Source organism: Desmodus rotundus, chromosome 3 (genome assembly GCF_022682495.2).
Source record: "Desmodus rotundus isolate HL8 chromosome 3, HLdesRot8A.1, whole genome shotgun sequence".
NCBI lineage: Eukaryota > Metazoa > Chordata > Mammalia > Chiroptera > Phyllostomidae > Desmodus > Desmodus rotundus.
The window spans coordinates 124,956,318-124,972,466 of record NC_071389.1 but is presented as its reverse complement, the minus strand read 5'-3'; the positions used below and the strand labels follow the sequence as shown (position 1 = coordinate 124,972,466).

The 16,149-nt window shown below is 34.6% G+C and overlaps 1 protein-coding gene across 6 annotated transcripts in view; it reads left to right on the top strand.

The window, feature by feature from the left end:
* Positions 1-16,149, top strand: part of LRRIQ1 (leucine rich repeats and IQ motif containing 1) — a 242,786-nt gene that overhangs the window by 144,593 nt on the left and 82,044 nt on the right. For all 6 annotated transcript variants that reach the window (XM_053921022.1, XM_053921021.1, XM_053921016.1 and 3 more), the window contains one exon: positions 3,764-3,865. In XM_053921022.1, coding sequence (XP_053776997.1) covers positions 3,764-3,865 — 102 coding nt within the window. The remainder of the gene's footprint in view (positions 1-3,763; positions 3,866-16,149) is intronic.

Below are 16,149 nucleotides of genomic sequence, written 5' to 3'. Positions count from 1 at the left end.
GTGGATGGTCAGTAAGTAATTGATAGCCGAATCAGAAAGAGATAAGTCACTCAATATATTTTGGTTGTGTGTATGCATATGATTGTGTGTGTGTGTAGTATAGTCATTTTAGTGCATGTTTATATTTGGGAAGGCAAATTTAAATTAGTAATTAATATTCCTTATAAGATGATGAAATATAGCTACTCATTCATAAAACATTATGTCTTCAGCCCTAACATAAAACCTATTTTACAAAATTGTTGTTCTTGGCACATACAGAAAATGGGTAATACCCAGATCTTTCTGTGTGAAGTTAGTGAGAATTAGATAAACCAGTGAGATAAGATTAGGAATACAGAAACTAAAAAGAGATTCTACCAGGGAGGAAATAATTTCTAATGTCTAAATAAAATTATGTTGTTTAAATGAGATAATGACTATAAAGTGTCGAGTACAGGGCCACATGCATAATACAGACTCAGTTTACTTATGTGCTTCTTTAAATTTTATAAAGATGTATTAAAACTTGTTTCCCCATTCCTGGGAAAGTCATACTGGGAGATACAAAGACAAAAAAAGCAGGATAGATGTGCTATTGATGATCTCAGAGGAGTCGATTTAAATGTACAAGCCTGACTTTACAAGGCAAGAAAAAGATGTCACAGGCTGTGCTCTTTACCGTATCCTTATGTCCGAGCTTTCTTACTCAACTGTGTAGTTATTGAGGGTAAGAAAAGTGTTTTGTTAATAGTGGTATTTCCAGGGACTATCAAAATCAAGTGATTTCTTTCCCCACAGAATTACTGTTTTTCTTGCTTATCATTATCCTTTGAAATTAGAATTAATTTAAGTTTTAAATCAACTTAAGTTGGTTTAATTAGAATGTTTTTAAAAGGATATTGAAAATGTAGCACTTTTTATATACTCTTGACAAATAAAATTATTGAGTAAATGGAACTAGACAACTTTAAATATTTTATATGTATTGGCTTATTTAATCTTTTAAAAAAGATTTTTTTATTTATTTACTTATTTTTAGAGGGAGAGGACAGGAAGGAGAAAGAGAGGGAGAGAAACTTTAATGTGTGGTTGCCTCTTGCACACCCCCTACTGGGGACCTGGTCTGCAACCCAGGCATGTGCCCTGACTGGGAATCTAACTGGTGACCCTTTGGATCAGGGGCCAGCTCTCAATCCACTGAGCCACACCTGCCAGGGGAGCTTATTTAATCTTAACAATGGTATGAGGAAAGTGCTATTGTTGACCATGTTTTACATATTAAGAAATCAAGTCACAAAGATATTGTTTTTTGCCCAAGGGAGTGTCAAAGTACTTATAAAAGATCAATAGGTTTTATTTCATGTGCTATGTTGAATAAAATGAAATCAATGATGGACCTATCAATCTATTTTCAATATATCCCACCTTATTCTATGAAGGGTTTATAATTTTTAAGAGTACATAAATTGGGAATATTATTATTTATGTTGTGATTATATGTTTACTAGTTGCCATTAGTTGAGCAGCTATGCTTGATGCTTTACACACATTATCACATTAAATCTCACAGTAATACTATAAAGTCAATATGTTTTCTTTACATCTTTTTTTTATTGTTGTTCAATTATAGTTGTCCCCATTTCCACTCCATTACTCTCCCCTGCCCTATCCTCCCCCACCTCCCATCTTTAATCCTCCTCCGCCCCCAGGTTGTCTTTGTCCATGGGTCCTTTATACATGTTCTTTGACTTGACCCTTCCCTTTCTTTCCCTCATTATTCCACTCTCCTGCCCCTCTGGTCACTGTCAGTTTATTCTTTATTTCCATGTCTCTTGTTCTATTTTGCTCACTTATTTTTTTTTGTTGATTAGGTTCCACTTACAGGTAAGATCATATGGTATTTCTCTTTCACTACCTGGCTTATTTCACTTAGCATAATGCTCTCCAGTTCCATCCGTGCTGTCATAAAGGGTAGCAGCTCCTTCTTTCTTTCTGCTGCATAGTATTCCATTGTGTAAATGTACCACAGTTTTTGATCCACTCATTTACTGGTGGGCACTTAGGCTGTTTCCAGCAATATGTTCTTCTAGTGGACAGAGGAGGAGGCAAGGTTGAGAGCAATTTATTCAGAGTCATATAACAAGTATAACTTGGTGCTTGAATCTGACCTAGGTCTATCAAATTGTAATGTCTTTGCTTGGAAAATAGTAAAGACATTACAATGTCTTTATATATATGCAAAAAGAAAGGTAAGAAAGTCACGAGAATGGGAGGAAAGATCAGCAAGTTATAATAAGGTATCATTACAGTATGTAAGCCCATGGTAACCTGTCTTTCCTGAATGACTAACGCTCCTTTCGACATGTCAATACTTTTTTTGGTAAACAACTTTGATAGTATATAATCATAATTCTATTGCATATACGTACATATATACATACAAGGATTTTTATTATTCCTGTTAATAGTTCATATGATGAATACATATGGAAGCACCCAACTCTTATAATACTTTAGGTCGTATATAACTATGAGATGTGCCCAAATATTGGCCAATATTTTTCTGATATTAAGAAATACAGTCTTTGAAACATGGAAGTCATGCTTAGTAAAGATGAGTTCTTACTAGTAGACTAAGGGGAATCTTCAGTGTGCTCATGCTCTAGAATAACTCTGAAGATACTATTCTGCCTTTCTGATTTGCATTCTAAAAAACCATGCTACCTTAGCACTTAATTAAAATATGTATGTTAGGGTTTATGATATTTAAAATCTTAATTTTTTCATTTAGGACATTTAATTCAATTGCACTAGATATTAATAAAAAGTTCTTAAAGTCTATTTTTGCAAGAAGATGTGAGACACTAGAAACATGTACATTGACCTAAATTGTGCTTTAATGGTACCCTACAATTTATTTGTTTTTAAGATATAATTAACATACAACATTTTATTACTTTCAGGTGTACAACTAGGTTAACCTACTTTAATGTCTATTTTTCCACTCTTTATTCTACTCCTTAATATTTATATTTTTATTTTCTTACAGTTCAGCAATAAGCAAAAACCTTTTGTCTTAATTCAACTGACCCAATTCTTAATTTCACATTCTATAGAATCATTCATTAATTAAAACTAGGCTGATGATTTACAATCATCCTATTTATTTTGTGAAATTAATATATTTAGAATTGTCTTTGCTATCAAAGATATATAGGATTTATACATCTTTGTTATGGAAAATACTCAATATAATTAATTAGGGCAAAGAAACTATCAGTTTATCTGTAAAATTAATGAAATATCATTTTCTATCTGTTCCTCACCCTATTAGTTGTCTTGCTTCTATCTCAGCTATTCCAACTCCTCATAGTTTAGAGGGCATTTGGTTTTTCCTGTAATAACAGCTTTTACCTATTATGTATTTATGGAAATTTCACTTTATTACAGCAGAAATATGGGGAATTTAAGAAAGGAGCTAAAATAAAAAAACAGTGAAGCAACTCCCCAAATAAAAGGATTATGCCGTAAATGTACATTTTTTCACAGTATTAGCATTTCTGCTTTTTGTATTAATTAGTGGGTATGTGTTTAATTAGACAACGAAGAAAATTTGAATGGTTGGTTACTTTTTCATATTATGAATATTTAAAAATAATATCAATTTTATAGTTTTCTAGAGTGTATATAATTTTTTAATATTGTCATAAAAATATATGGCCGTGTCAGAGAAGGAATGATCCAGAACTGAACTTTTCTCTTATCTTGATATTTTGTCTAGATGCCACTGTGCGCCTAGCATTGTTCAAAAGCAATGAAAGTAAAGTTTCTGTTACAAAATCACCAGTGAAGGCACAATCCAGAAGAGATGGTTACTCTGAAGGTATGGTTTAATCACAGATACATGGAAAGATAAAAAATATATAAAGATGAAAAATGGTATTTAAAACAAATTTTTAAAATCCTCAATAGTAATAAAGTACATATATAAAAATTATATATAAAATATAACTAAACAAAAATCAAAATAAGGTTCTTGGAGCTAAAATACCAATTTAGCATAGCGATTAATTAGTATAGTATTTTAGTATTTGTATCAATGCTTGCATAAATTAAAATTCCTTGTATTTTTTTGTGAAAGTCTTATAATGCTGTATCATTAGTGTTACTGATTTTATTTAAATTTTACAATGACAGATAATATTAGCCTATATCAATCAATAAAAGTGATAAAATGTTGAAATGATATTCTATTATATATACCTTACTTCCAATATACACAAGTTGAACTAAACATTCAAAATTAAACTCTGGAATTTTAAATAGTTTATGATATTTGAAGCTTGCCCAACTCACTTTTTTGGTGAAGCATTTTGCACATCTAAGTGGCAGATGATATTTCTGATTTCAGCATTCAGAGGAGTTATGGACTTAAATTATTAAACAAATATTAAATGTAATAGAGCAGCAGGCATAACTTAAAGACAAGTTTGCCATTGCTTTCTCTTTAATATTAAAATAGTCATAGTTTTACCTATACTTTTTTATGGTAATTCCTAATAGGAAAAAATGAAGTCAAATATATTTGAATCAAAATTGACTATTTACAATTTTTTAATTGCACATTTTATTTTTTATTGTTCAGTTACAGCTGTCCTGCCTTTTTTTCCCTCTGTACATTTTAAATAAATCTTAAAATGTATGCATTATCATAACATGATTAAATATATATTTTGATTTACATTTCTATTCAGTGAATGTCTAGAACTAAAGAAAAATTGATAACAACCAATTTTATAGGGGTGAAAGACATGGGTTAGAATTTTCTTTAAAGTTTATGGTAATAAATACATAGAAAGATAAGTGAAGCAAGTGTGGCAAATTATTGAAATTGTTAGAAGAATAAATGATGGTATATGGAGGTTTGTTTTATCATTTATTTTTTTCATATTTAAAAATTTCCATAGTACAATATTTAAAAAATTGGTCATCATGAAAAGTGTCAAAATATTTACATATTACTATTTTAATGGAAAAATTTACTCATTCAATATAAAATAGTCTTCAATTTTAATCAGGGTTCATTTTTTTATTACAATCTTAACTTCATCATTTACTATTTTAAAAGGAAGAGTGGGAATTCTGCTAAAATCAATCCCAATTCCACAGATATTACCTGTTAAATAGGAGTGTTCTTACTTTAAAAAGAAAATACGTAGGAAAAGGAATAATTGGGGCATTTTTGCCGTTTAAATTAGCACATACTTCAGAATCAGAAAAAGGAAATCTATCCTAACATGTGCTGTTGTACTTTCTCTTTTCCTATGAAAGTGAAGATAAGTAAGTAGCAAGAATAGTATGCTTGTGTACGTGGTATACTTACTGATTTGTGTTCCTATATAAAGTATGCTAGGAATAGTTCAAATAGTGATAAACAGAAATATAGAACATGAAAGATTTCTACATATGCTCTGTGATATGATGCATTTTTTTTTCTTTACCACATAAAGAGTATTTACCTTTTTCCTACATCAGGTATATTTGACATTTCATTAATTTCACTATTTCATTGAATGATCTTTATGTATGTACCAGACTAATAGTTATTTTAAGACTGTTTTTTTGAAGGAATGGGCCTGCCAAAAAGAATTGTACATGGCAGAACTTTTTTTCCCCAATTAATGTGTTTATTTCTGCCCGTTTTTAAAGGGGAAGAAAGTGAGGCAAAGATGAGTTGATCTTTGCTGGCAAGTTGAACTTCATGTTATCTTTAACTGCTGCTCTGCCCTCACCCACCTCCGAGACTCACACTTGTATTTGCAGCCAAGTCAACTTGCAAGTTAACAGCTCAGCTAAAGTCAGCCTCCCAGCAGAGGACCCATTTTTAAATGAGGTCTACTGAGATAAAATTAACATAGTATAAAATGTAACCATTTTGAGTGCAATTCAGTTGATTTTGATATATTTATGTTACATCACCATTAGCACAATCTAATTTTAGAACATTGGAACAGCTTTTTATTTTCTTTAAAAGTTCAAATAAAAGTAATAGCTGGGCATCTTACCTTCCATAAATGAGGAAGATCAGAATTAAATTTTGCTGAAGGGTTAGGGTTAGGGTTAGGCTATGCTTTACAAAATATCTTTATATTTTGTCATATTCATAAAATGATACATGATTAAGAGCCTGAGGATTTTAGAGATTCGACATTGGTTTACTTGATCTATTTGTTTATTTATAGTATTTATATTTATTTAGTATTAGGTACCTTTCTTAATTTATCCTTTACCACCATAATCCCTATTTTGGTTTTCCTATCTGATTTTGCCTTGGCATTTGACTCTTGATTTATCACTTTCAAGTTTATTACTTTGAAGATTTCCCACTATGCTCTCTTTTGGACGGAGAGATTCAAATATTCCATTCAGAGCCCTGACATACTCTTCAGTTGCTCTCACTGGTATAAGAACACACATAACCTAATTGATGTAAGTGTATACTCTGGAGTGAGTCTAACACAGTTTGAATCATGATTCCACCATTTATTGACTGTCTGATTTTGGGGACATTATGTAACCTAAATAGCACTTTTTTTTTCCATCTGTATAATTGGATGTAAATAATACCTAGTTGTTGAGGATTACATGAGATTTATTTGCTCAATGCCTGCAACTCACCATATAAACACATAGTAAGTGCTTAAAACTTTTAATCATTAACAAGTCATTTAAAAAGTAGTTTTATCTTTTTCTATTGTTTGCAATTAGTGGTGTTTACTGTATTTCTTGCTAAGCACTTCGCTGAGTTTTACTCAACTCTGATTCACTCTTCCTAGAAATTCTGAAAATATATTGTAACTGTCAACATCTTAAAGATGAGGAAACTGCTTTTGGAGTTTGATAAGTGAATCGTCCCAAGTCAGACAGAGAGTGAATAAATGGCTAAGGGAAATGGGAATAACTTCTGTATCAAAACAAAGTTAGCAAAAACCAAACAAAATGCAAAATTGAAGAGCAAATGTTCCTAGGCAACCCTGAAATGTACATAAACTTAAAATATTTAAGAAAAGAATAAAGACTAATTATTAAATTAGGCAAAACTCTGGGAGAAGAATAATTTTGTTCTTTATTTCTCATAGCTTGCAATAATATAAATTAAAAAGCAGTTTAGTACCAACATGATAAAAATCTGATCTGTGCCCTATGTTAACTGCTATGTAAACTAATATTATTAATATTATTATCATTATCTAACATTATTAAGCACTTAACTATTAGGCAGTAAATAAAGAATATTTTCAACCATCTATTTTAATTTTCAGTTAGGTGAAAATGTCTCCACACAGCTCAGAAATATAAACCCTATTTTGCTTCATTTATTCCTTGTTTTTATTTTTATATAAATTAAATATCTTTCCTGCCCTAATCTACTGAAATTTTTAAATTTGCTATTCCTAAAGCCAATGTCAAGTTCAGACTTCTGGCTTTGGGCAAGGACAGAAGCTAGGCAAGCCAACAACAACAAAAAATTGGATCTGACCCAACAATCTTCTTAGGGAGGTTTAGTCTTAGCCCCTCCATTCCCTGGGACAATTTTACTTGGTTTTAAAGCCAAGTTTTCTAAATTTTCAGTCTGTGCTGTCGTCACTAACATGCTTCCTATTTCTCGTCCTATAAAAATGTAAGATTAACACACAGCATATGTCCATGTACAATACTGATGTTCAAATACTTTTAATTAAATCTTTGAGTATTGAAGACATTAAAAGACCTTTAATTTCTATAACTTTACTTCAGAGCATTTCCAATCAAACCATCTTCTTTTATGGTATTTTTTACAATATGATTACACCCATTTTTTTCTCCACCTTTCTTTTTTTCAATACAAGCTTAGAACACAGAGTCATATTACACAGATTGATTTAAAATAGGTCTTATCTTTCCATCGCTGTATAGAATGATTGCTAGTAGTCCCAACATGGCGGCTGTGTGTGAGGAGCAGGCAGAATAAACGGCACAGCGCTATGCAGACAATCAGAGAACCCCTGAAGTCATGCTCGTATGCACATAATCATTTATACTGAGCAAGCCTCAACATTAGACAAAGGAGACATGGGTATGGACATTTATAAACGGTGGTCTGTTCATCAGTCTCTCAGTTTCCAACCTGCACTATGCTTTGAATTACTATTTCATTACAAATTTGTAAGCTCCATGTATCCCCTTAGTATCTATGGTCCTTAGCATAGTGCCTAATGTATAATCAATGCTTAATAAATATTTTGTAATGAATAAATAAAAACACAAAGTACCCTACCCATAAGTAGCTTCAAATATAGATGGAGATGCAACATGCTTATATGATGTCTTTGAATGTACTGATTCCTCTGACAAATTAGACTCACTGTCCTATACATTGCAGAAAAATCTCTTCACTTGGCTAATTCTTATCATCTCAGGCACCAATCCCTTAGAAATGCTTTTCTTTTTTTTTTTTTTTTTGATATTTTTATTTATTTATTTATTTTTTATTGTTATGCAATTACAGTTGTATGCCTTTTCTCCCCATCCCTCTACCCCACCCCAGGTGAACCCACCTCCCTCCCCCCTCTCCACCCTCCCCCTTGGTTTTGTCCATGTGTCCTTTATAGTAGTTCCTGTAATACCCTCTTCCCACTATCCCTGCCCCCACCCCCCACCCCCGCCCTGGCTATTGTTAGATTGTTCTTAACTTCAATGTCTCTGGTTATATTTTGTTTGCTTTTTTCTTCTATTGCTTATGTTCCAGTTAAAGATGAGATCATATGGTACTTGTCCCTCACTTCCTGGCTTATTTCACTTAGCATAATGCTCTCCAGTTTCATCCATGCTGTTGCAAAGGGTATAAGCTCCTTCTTTCTCTCTGCTGCGTAGAATTCCATTGTGTAAATATACCATAGTTTTTGGATCCACTCGTTTGCTGATGGGCACTTCGGTTGCTTCCAGTACTTGGCTATTGTAAATTGTGCTGCTATGAACATTGGGGTGCACAGATTCTTTTGGATAGGTGTTTCAGTGTTCTTAGGGTATAATCCCAGCAGCGGAATTACTGGGTCAAAGGGCAGTTCCATTTTTAGTTTTCTGAGGAAATTCCATAGTGTTTTCCACAGTGGCCTCACCAGTCTGCATTCCCACCAACAGTGCACTAGGGTTCCCTTTTCTCCACATCCTCTCCAACATTTGTTTGTGGATTTGTTTATGTTGGCCATTCTGACTGGTGTGAGATGATACCTCATTGTGGTTTTAATTTGCATCTCTCTGATGGCTAGTGATGCTGAGCATCTTTTCATATGTCTCTGGGCCCTCTGTATGTCTTCCTTGGAGAAGTGTCTGTTCAAGTCCTTTGCCCATTTTTTAATTGGGTTGTTTGTCTTCCTGGAGTGGAGTCGAGTGAGTTCTTTATATATTTTGGAGATCAGGCCCTTGTCTGAGGTATCGTTGGCAAATATGTTTTCCCATACTGTTGGTACTCTTTGTAATTTGGTGCTGTTTTCTTTAGCCATGCAGAAGCTTTTTATTCTGATGAGGTCCCATTTGTTTATTCTTTCCTTTATGTCCCTTGCTTTAGGGGATGTGTCTGTGAGGATGTTGCTGCGTGGAATGTCTGAGATTTTCCTGCCAATGTTTTCCTCAAGGACTTTTATGGTGTTACGGCTTATATTTAAGTCTTTTATCCATCTTGAGTTTATTTTCGTGTATGGCGTAAGTTGGTGATCGAGTTTCATTTTTTTGCACGTAGCTGTCCAGATCTCCCAACACCATCTGTTGAAGAGGCTGTTTTTGCTCCATTTTATGCTCCTGCCTCCTTTGTCAAATATTAATTGATCGTATAGACTTGAGTTTATTTCTGGGCTCTCTATTCTGTTCCATTGGTCTATGTGCCTGTTTTTATGCCAGTACCAGGCTGTTTTGATTACAGTGGCCTTGTAATACAGTTTGATATCAGGTATTGTGATCCCTCCTGCTTTGTTTTTCTTTCTCAAAATTGCTGCAGCTATTCGAGGTCGTTTATGGTTCCATATGAATTTCTGCAATGTTTGTTCTATATCTGTGAAATATGTCATGGGTACTCTAATAGGGATTGCATTGAATCTATAAATTGCTTTGGGTAGTATGGCCATTTTGATAATGTTGATTCTTCCAATCCATGAACATGGTACATGCTTCCATTTGTTTGTATCTTCCTTAATTTCTTTCTTCAGTGTTGTGTAGTTTTCTGAGTACAGGTCTTTTACCTCCTTGGTTAGGTTTATTCCTAGGTACTTTATTTTTCTTGTTGCTATATCGAATGGGATTTTTTTCCTGATTTCTGTTTCTGCAGTTTCGTTGCTGGTGTACAGGAATGCCTTTGATTTCTGGGTATTGACTCTGTATCCAGCTGTTTTGCCAAATTCATTTATTAGGTCGAGTAGTTTTTGAGTGGAGTCTATAGGGTTTTCCATGTACACTATCATGTCGTCTGCAAACAGTGACAGTTTCATTTCCTCCTTTCCAATTTGGATGCCTTTTATTGCTTTTTCTTGTCTGATTGCTGTGGCTAGGACTTCCAATACTATGTTGAATAGGAGTGGTGAGAGAGGGCATCCTTGTCTAGTTCCTGATCTTAGTGGGAAAGCTCTAAGTTTTTGTCCATTGAGTGTGATGTTGGCTGTAGGTCTCTCATATATGGCCTTAATTATGTTGAGGACTGCTCCCTTTATTCCCACTTTGCTGAGTGTTTTTATCAGAAATGGGTGCTGTATCTTATCAAATGCTTTTTCCGCATCTATTGATATGATCATGTGATTTTTGTCTTTGCTGTTGTTGATGTGATGTATTATGTTTATTGATTTGCGAATATTGTACCATCCTTGCATCCCTGGGATGAATCCCACTTGGTCATGGTGGATGATCTTTTTAATATATTGCTGGATGCGGTTTGCTAATATTTTGTTGAGAATTTTAGCGTCTATGTTCATCAGCGATATTGGCCTGAAGTTTTCTTTCTTCGTTGTGTCTTTATCTGGTTTTGGGATTAGGATGATGTTGGCTTCATAAAAAGAGTTTGGGAGTCTTCCATCAGTTTGGATTTTTTCGAATAGTCTGTGAAGGATAGGGGTTAGTTCTTCCTTAAATGCTTTGTAGAAATCTCCTGTGAAACCATCTGGTCCAGGGCTTTTGTGTGATGGGAGTTTCTTGATGACTTCTTCAATTTCCTTTGCTGATATTGGTCTGTTCAGGTTTTCTGCTTCTTCTTCATTCAGTTTTGGAAGATTATATTTTTCTAGAAATGTGTCCATTTCATCTAGGTTTTCAAATTTCTTAGCATACAGGTCTTCATAGTAATTTCTTACGATCCTTTGTATTTCTGTGGTATCAGTTGTAATCTCTCCACTTTCATTTCTAATTCTGTTTATTTGGATCCTCTCTCTTTTTTTCTTGAAGAAAAAAAGAGAAATGCTTTTCTGATTCTAGCTTGGAACACCACTCACTGTGTTCTCACAGTATCATGAATAAGCCTTTATCTATCATATAAATTAATATAATTTGATTAAATTCAATAGTTTCTTTTCTCTTCCCTGCCATGTATCATCGTACAAGGAATTGTTCTAAGTGCTTTATCTATAATAACTAATTAAATTCTCACAACAAACTTTGGAGATGAGAGAGAAAATGTATTTATTTTTAGAAAAGTGAAAATTTGCCTGCACTAAGTAGAAATTAAAGATCAACTAGCAAAATCTTGTAGTCTAACTTTTATGATTGTTTTTTTATGTCTCAACTTGACTAAGAGAGAGAAAAAAGCCTGAGTAGAGTTAGTAGCAAAAATAAATAAAATGGAAATGTATCTTGAAAGCCCAACTTAGAGATAGTTGAAGATCAAGAGCCATATTTTAACTTCTATTTTTAAAAATGTAATACGGTAGCCTTTTCTATAATAATGTTTCTAAAATCTTCACATAGCCTCCCATTGAACTGAGAACAAAAGCCCCACCTCCTGGCCCACCCGACTGTGAAGGTCAGACCCCCCTTCTTTTCCTCAAATATGACAAGTACGTTCTTAATTTGCAGCATTTGTTCTTCATCTTTGTTCCTAGAAACTCTGCCCTCCACACTTTGCACAGTGGGTCCACTCATTGCTTAGTCTGCATTTGCAGTCCCGTGAAAGGGCTCTCCCTTACAATCCAGCCTAAAGTAGCACTTTCCTCTCTAGCCGGTAACCTTCAGTGAATGACTAAGGAAGAAAGTAAGTCTATAAGATATGCTTACAATTAAAACTTTCTAAATGTGGTTCAGACATGATGATACCATTTGTCATTTACATTTTCTATAGGAAAAAATATTATTAGGGAATTTTGTCCAGTAAAGCATAATACTGTAATTTAAAAAATTATTTATCTGTGCATAAGAGGGATGCAGGGAATGACAATCTAGGTTCACAGAGTAGGCTACTCCACTCTTCTTTATTCACATCATTTATACGTTGTATTTCCTAATTTTCTCCCAAATTCAGCCATAATAGATTACCTATACTTTATTCCAAAGTGTGTGTGTGTGTGTGTATGTTATATCATATATGTACAGTTTTTATGTTATATATAAATAAAATTGACATATATACACTTTATATATGCTTCTGTATATGTGGATATATATATGCAGATATAGATATGTGCTGTATATATGGTTAAGCTAAAAATGGAAAGGGATTTTAGAGCTGTTAGTTTTTTGAAATGGACCATGAGTACTCTGTGAGATATTATTAGTTTATTATTCATTTAAAAACTAAAAGAGAACTTCCCCTTCTGATGATAGGACTATGTAACTCAGAGCAATGCTCCTGCAGAGAAGAACTACAAATGTTTGAAATTTCATTTTTTTAAATGCAGTTGAACTCATTGAAGAATTAATATGTCAGTAAAGAACTGTGAGTCAGGAAGGAATCCAGAAATCTGAGAAGCTGAAGAACGCTTTTGTAAGGTGACATGGAACTGGCCTCTCTATTAGCCTCTTGCCAGAAATTGTCAGAAACCATCTCCAAGAAAAGTAACAAGCTTCAAATTACCTCTATACTTCTTTATATACAATACTTGGCACACAATAAAAAATAAATAGGCTTAGAAGGAGATAAGATAGCATCATTGACCACTATAAAAATCAATAGAAAATAGAAATAGAGCCCCGGCTGGTGTGGCTCAGTGGATTGAATGCTGGCCTATGAGCCGAAGAATCACTGGCTTGATTTCCAGTCAGGACACATGCCTGAGCTGCGGGCCAGGTTCCTGGTGGAGGATGTGCAAGAGGCAGCCAGTTGATATGTCTCTGACACACTGATGTTTCTCTCCTTCTCTTTCTCCATCCCTTCCCCTCTCTCTAAGAATGAATGAATGAGTGAATGAACGAAAAAATAAATAAAATAGAAGTAGAGTTGACAAGATTACAAATATTAGAGAATTTAAAGGAACTATATATTATTAATGTTGGGGATATAGAAGAAGAAGTTAAGATTTCAACAAGATTTTTTAAATTCTTGGTAATCTCAGTTAATTTATTTACTTTAATTTATTATATTTTCATTACAGTTGACACACAATATTATATTAATTTCAGTGATCAGACATAATATAACTTACTAAGTGATCATCCTGATAAATGTAGTACCCATCTGACTCCATATAAAAGTTATTACAACATTATTGACGATATTCCCTTTGCTATAATTTACACCCCTGTGATTATTCTGTAACTACCAATTTGTGCTTAATCTTTTCACCTTTTTCACCCATTCCCCAACATTTTCCCCCTCCCCCATATCTGGCTACCATCAAAATATCCTCTGTATCTATGAGTCTGTTTCGGTTCTACTTGTTTGTTTATTTTGTTTTTAAATTTCACTTGGTCATACTTATGTATTGTCATTTTATTCATATTTTTAATTTTTTTCTTCTTCTAAAGATGATGCTAACATTTCATATAATACTGGTTTGGTGGTGATGAACTCCGTCAGCATTTTCTTTTCTGGGAAGCTCTTTATATGTACTTCAATTCTAAATGACAGCTTTGTTGAGTAAAGTCATCTTAGTTATAGATCCTTGCTTTTCATTACTGTGATTATTTCTTGCCTATCCCTTCTGTCCTGCACAATTTCTGTTGTGATATCAGCTGACAGTGTTATGGAAGCTCCCTTGTAGGTAACTAACTGCTTTTTTCTTGCTGCTTTTAAAATTCTTTGTCTTTGACCTTTGGCATTTTGATTATGATGTGTCTTGGCATGGGCCTCTTTGGGTTCATCTTGTATAGGACTGTTTGCACTTCCTGGACTTGTGCATCTATTTCCTTTACCAGGTTAGGGAAGTTTTTTATCATTATTGTTTTACATAGGTTTTCAAGTCCTTGCTTTCTCTCTTCTCCTTGCACCCCCATATGTGAATGTTGGTATGCTTGAAGTTCCCCCAGAAGTACCTTACACTATCCTCATTTTTTTTCTTTTTGCTCTTCTGATTGGGTATTTTCTGCTTCCTTATATTCCAAATCTCTAATTTGATCCTTCTGCTTCATCTATTCCACTGTTGATTCGCTGCAATGTATTCTTCATTTCAGTTAATATTTCCTACTGGTTACTTTTTATGTTTTCTACTTCAGTTTTTATGACTCCTATCTCTTTGTTGAAATTCTCACTAAATTCATCTCCTCCTCCTATAAGTTCATTGAGCATCCTTATAACCAGTGTTTTATACTCTGTATCTATTAGATTGTTTGTTTCCATTTTGTTTGGTTCTTTTTCTGGAGGTTTTTTTTTCTGTTCTTTCATTTGCGATATGTTTCTTTGTCTCTTCATTTTGTCAATGTATTTATGTTGGTTTCTATGTATTAAGTAGACCTGCTGCATTTCCTGGGCTTGGTAGAATGGTGCTTGGGCTTTCCAAGACATGCAGGCCAAATTCATACCACCTATGTTCTGCCTTGGGCCGCCACCGGCATAAGCTGCAAAGCAATCTGCAGATGGCTGCTACTTGTGCTGGGACTGGTGGTGCCCAGGAGAGGCTAAGCTGTGGGACAAAGCCACCTGCCACTGGGGCCAGGCCTGGGGTTACTTAGCAAGAAATACAGGGCATGCTGAGACCAGATGCTGCTTGTTTGAGAGTTTTTAGGAAAGCCTGAAGCATAAACCAAGACAGACCATTTGTATGGAAAAGCCACTGGAAACAGCTTGCGGGATGTCAGAGAACCACCAGGGCTGAAAGAAAACTTACCCAGGTTGATGGAAACTCAGATATGGCACCTGACTGCCACCTCTGTCTAGGGAGGGCACAGAAAAGGAACAATGGCCTCTGCTACTCTTCTGTCTGGGAGAAAGCTGCTCATCCAGCTCTTGCTCTGATACCATATACTTCACTTCTTCCCTGTATGTCCCTGGTGCCTTTTGAGCTGCTGCCCTGGTGATGGAGCTCAGAGTGAGACCAAATAATTCTGTGTGTGGGTGCTTTAAGAGGAACACCAAGGACTTCAGAAGCCTTCTGTCTCACTAAGCCACAATCCCCACTGGTTTTTGCAGCTAGAAGATATGAGGATTTCTCTTCCTGGCACTGGAACCCTGGGCTGGGGTTTCTGGTATGAACTTGGGGCCCTTTGCTGTTCAGGGGTGACTTCTGTAGCCAAGATATTCCAATTTTGTCTAATTTTTATCTGCCACACATGGGTGTGGGACATTTGTGTCTCCACCCCTCCTACCAGTCATGATATGGCCTCTTCTTTATATTCTTAGTTATAGGCCATATAAGGACACATGGAGAAGGTGCCCTTCTGAAAGCCGAGGAGAGAGGCCTCAGGAGAGACTAAACTTGCTACCACCTTGATCTTGGACTTCCAGCCTCCATAAATGGGAGGAAATACATTTTTGTTGTTTAAGCACCCAGTCTGTTGGATTGTGTTATGGCAGCCCAAAGCTGACTATAGGAAGATATCAGTGAAATGATATCTTCAAAGTTCTAAAAGAAAAGTTCCACCATGAAAATGTCCAATGAAAGTTTCTTCTTCAAAAATCAAGGCAAGGCCCTCCTGCCACTCAGCTCCCCAGCTGCTGCTTCTCTGTAGAGCTGCAAAGAAGGAAGAGGAGGACCCCTGGATTCCTGAGTCAAAGCTTCACAG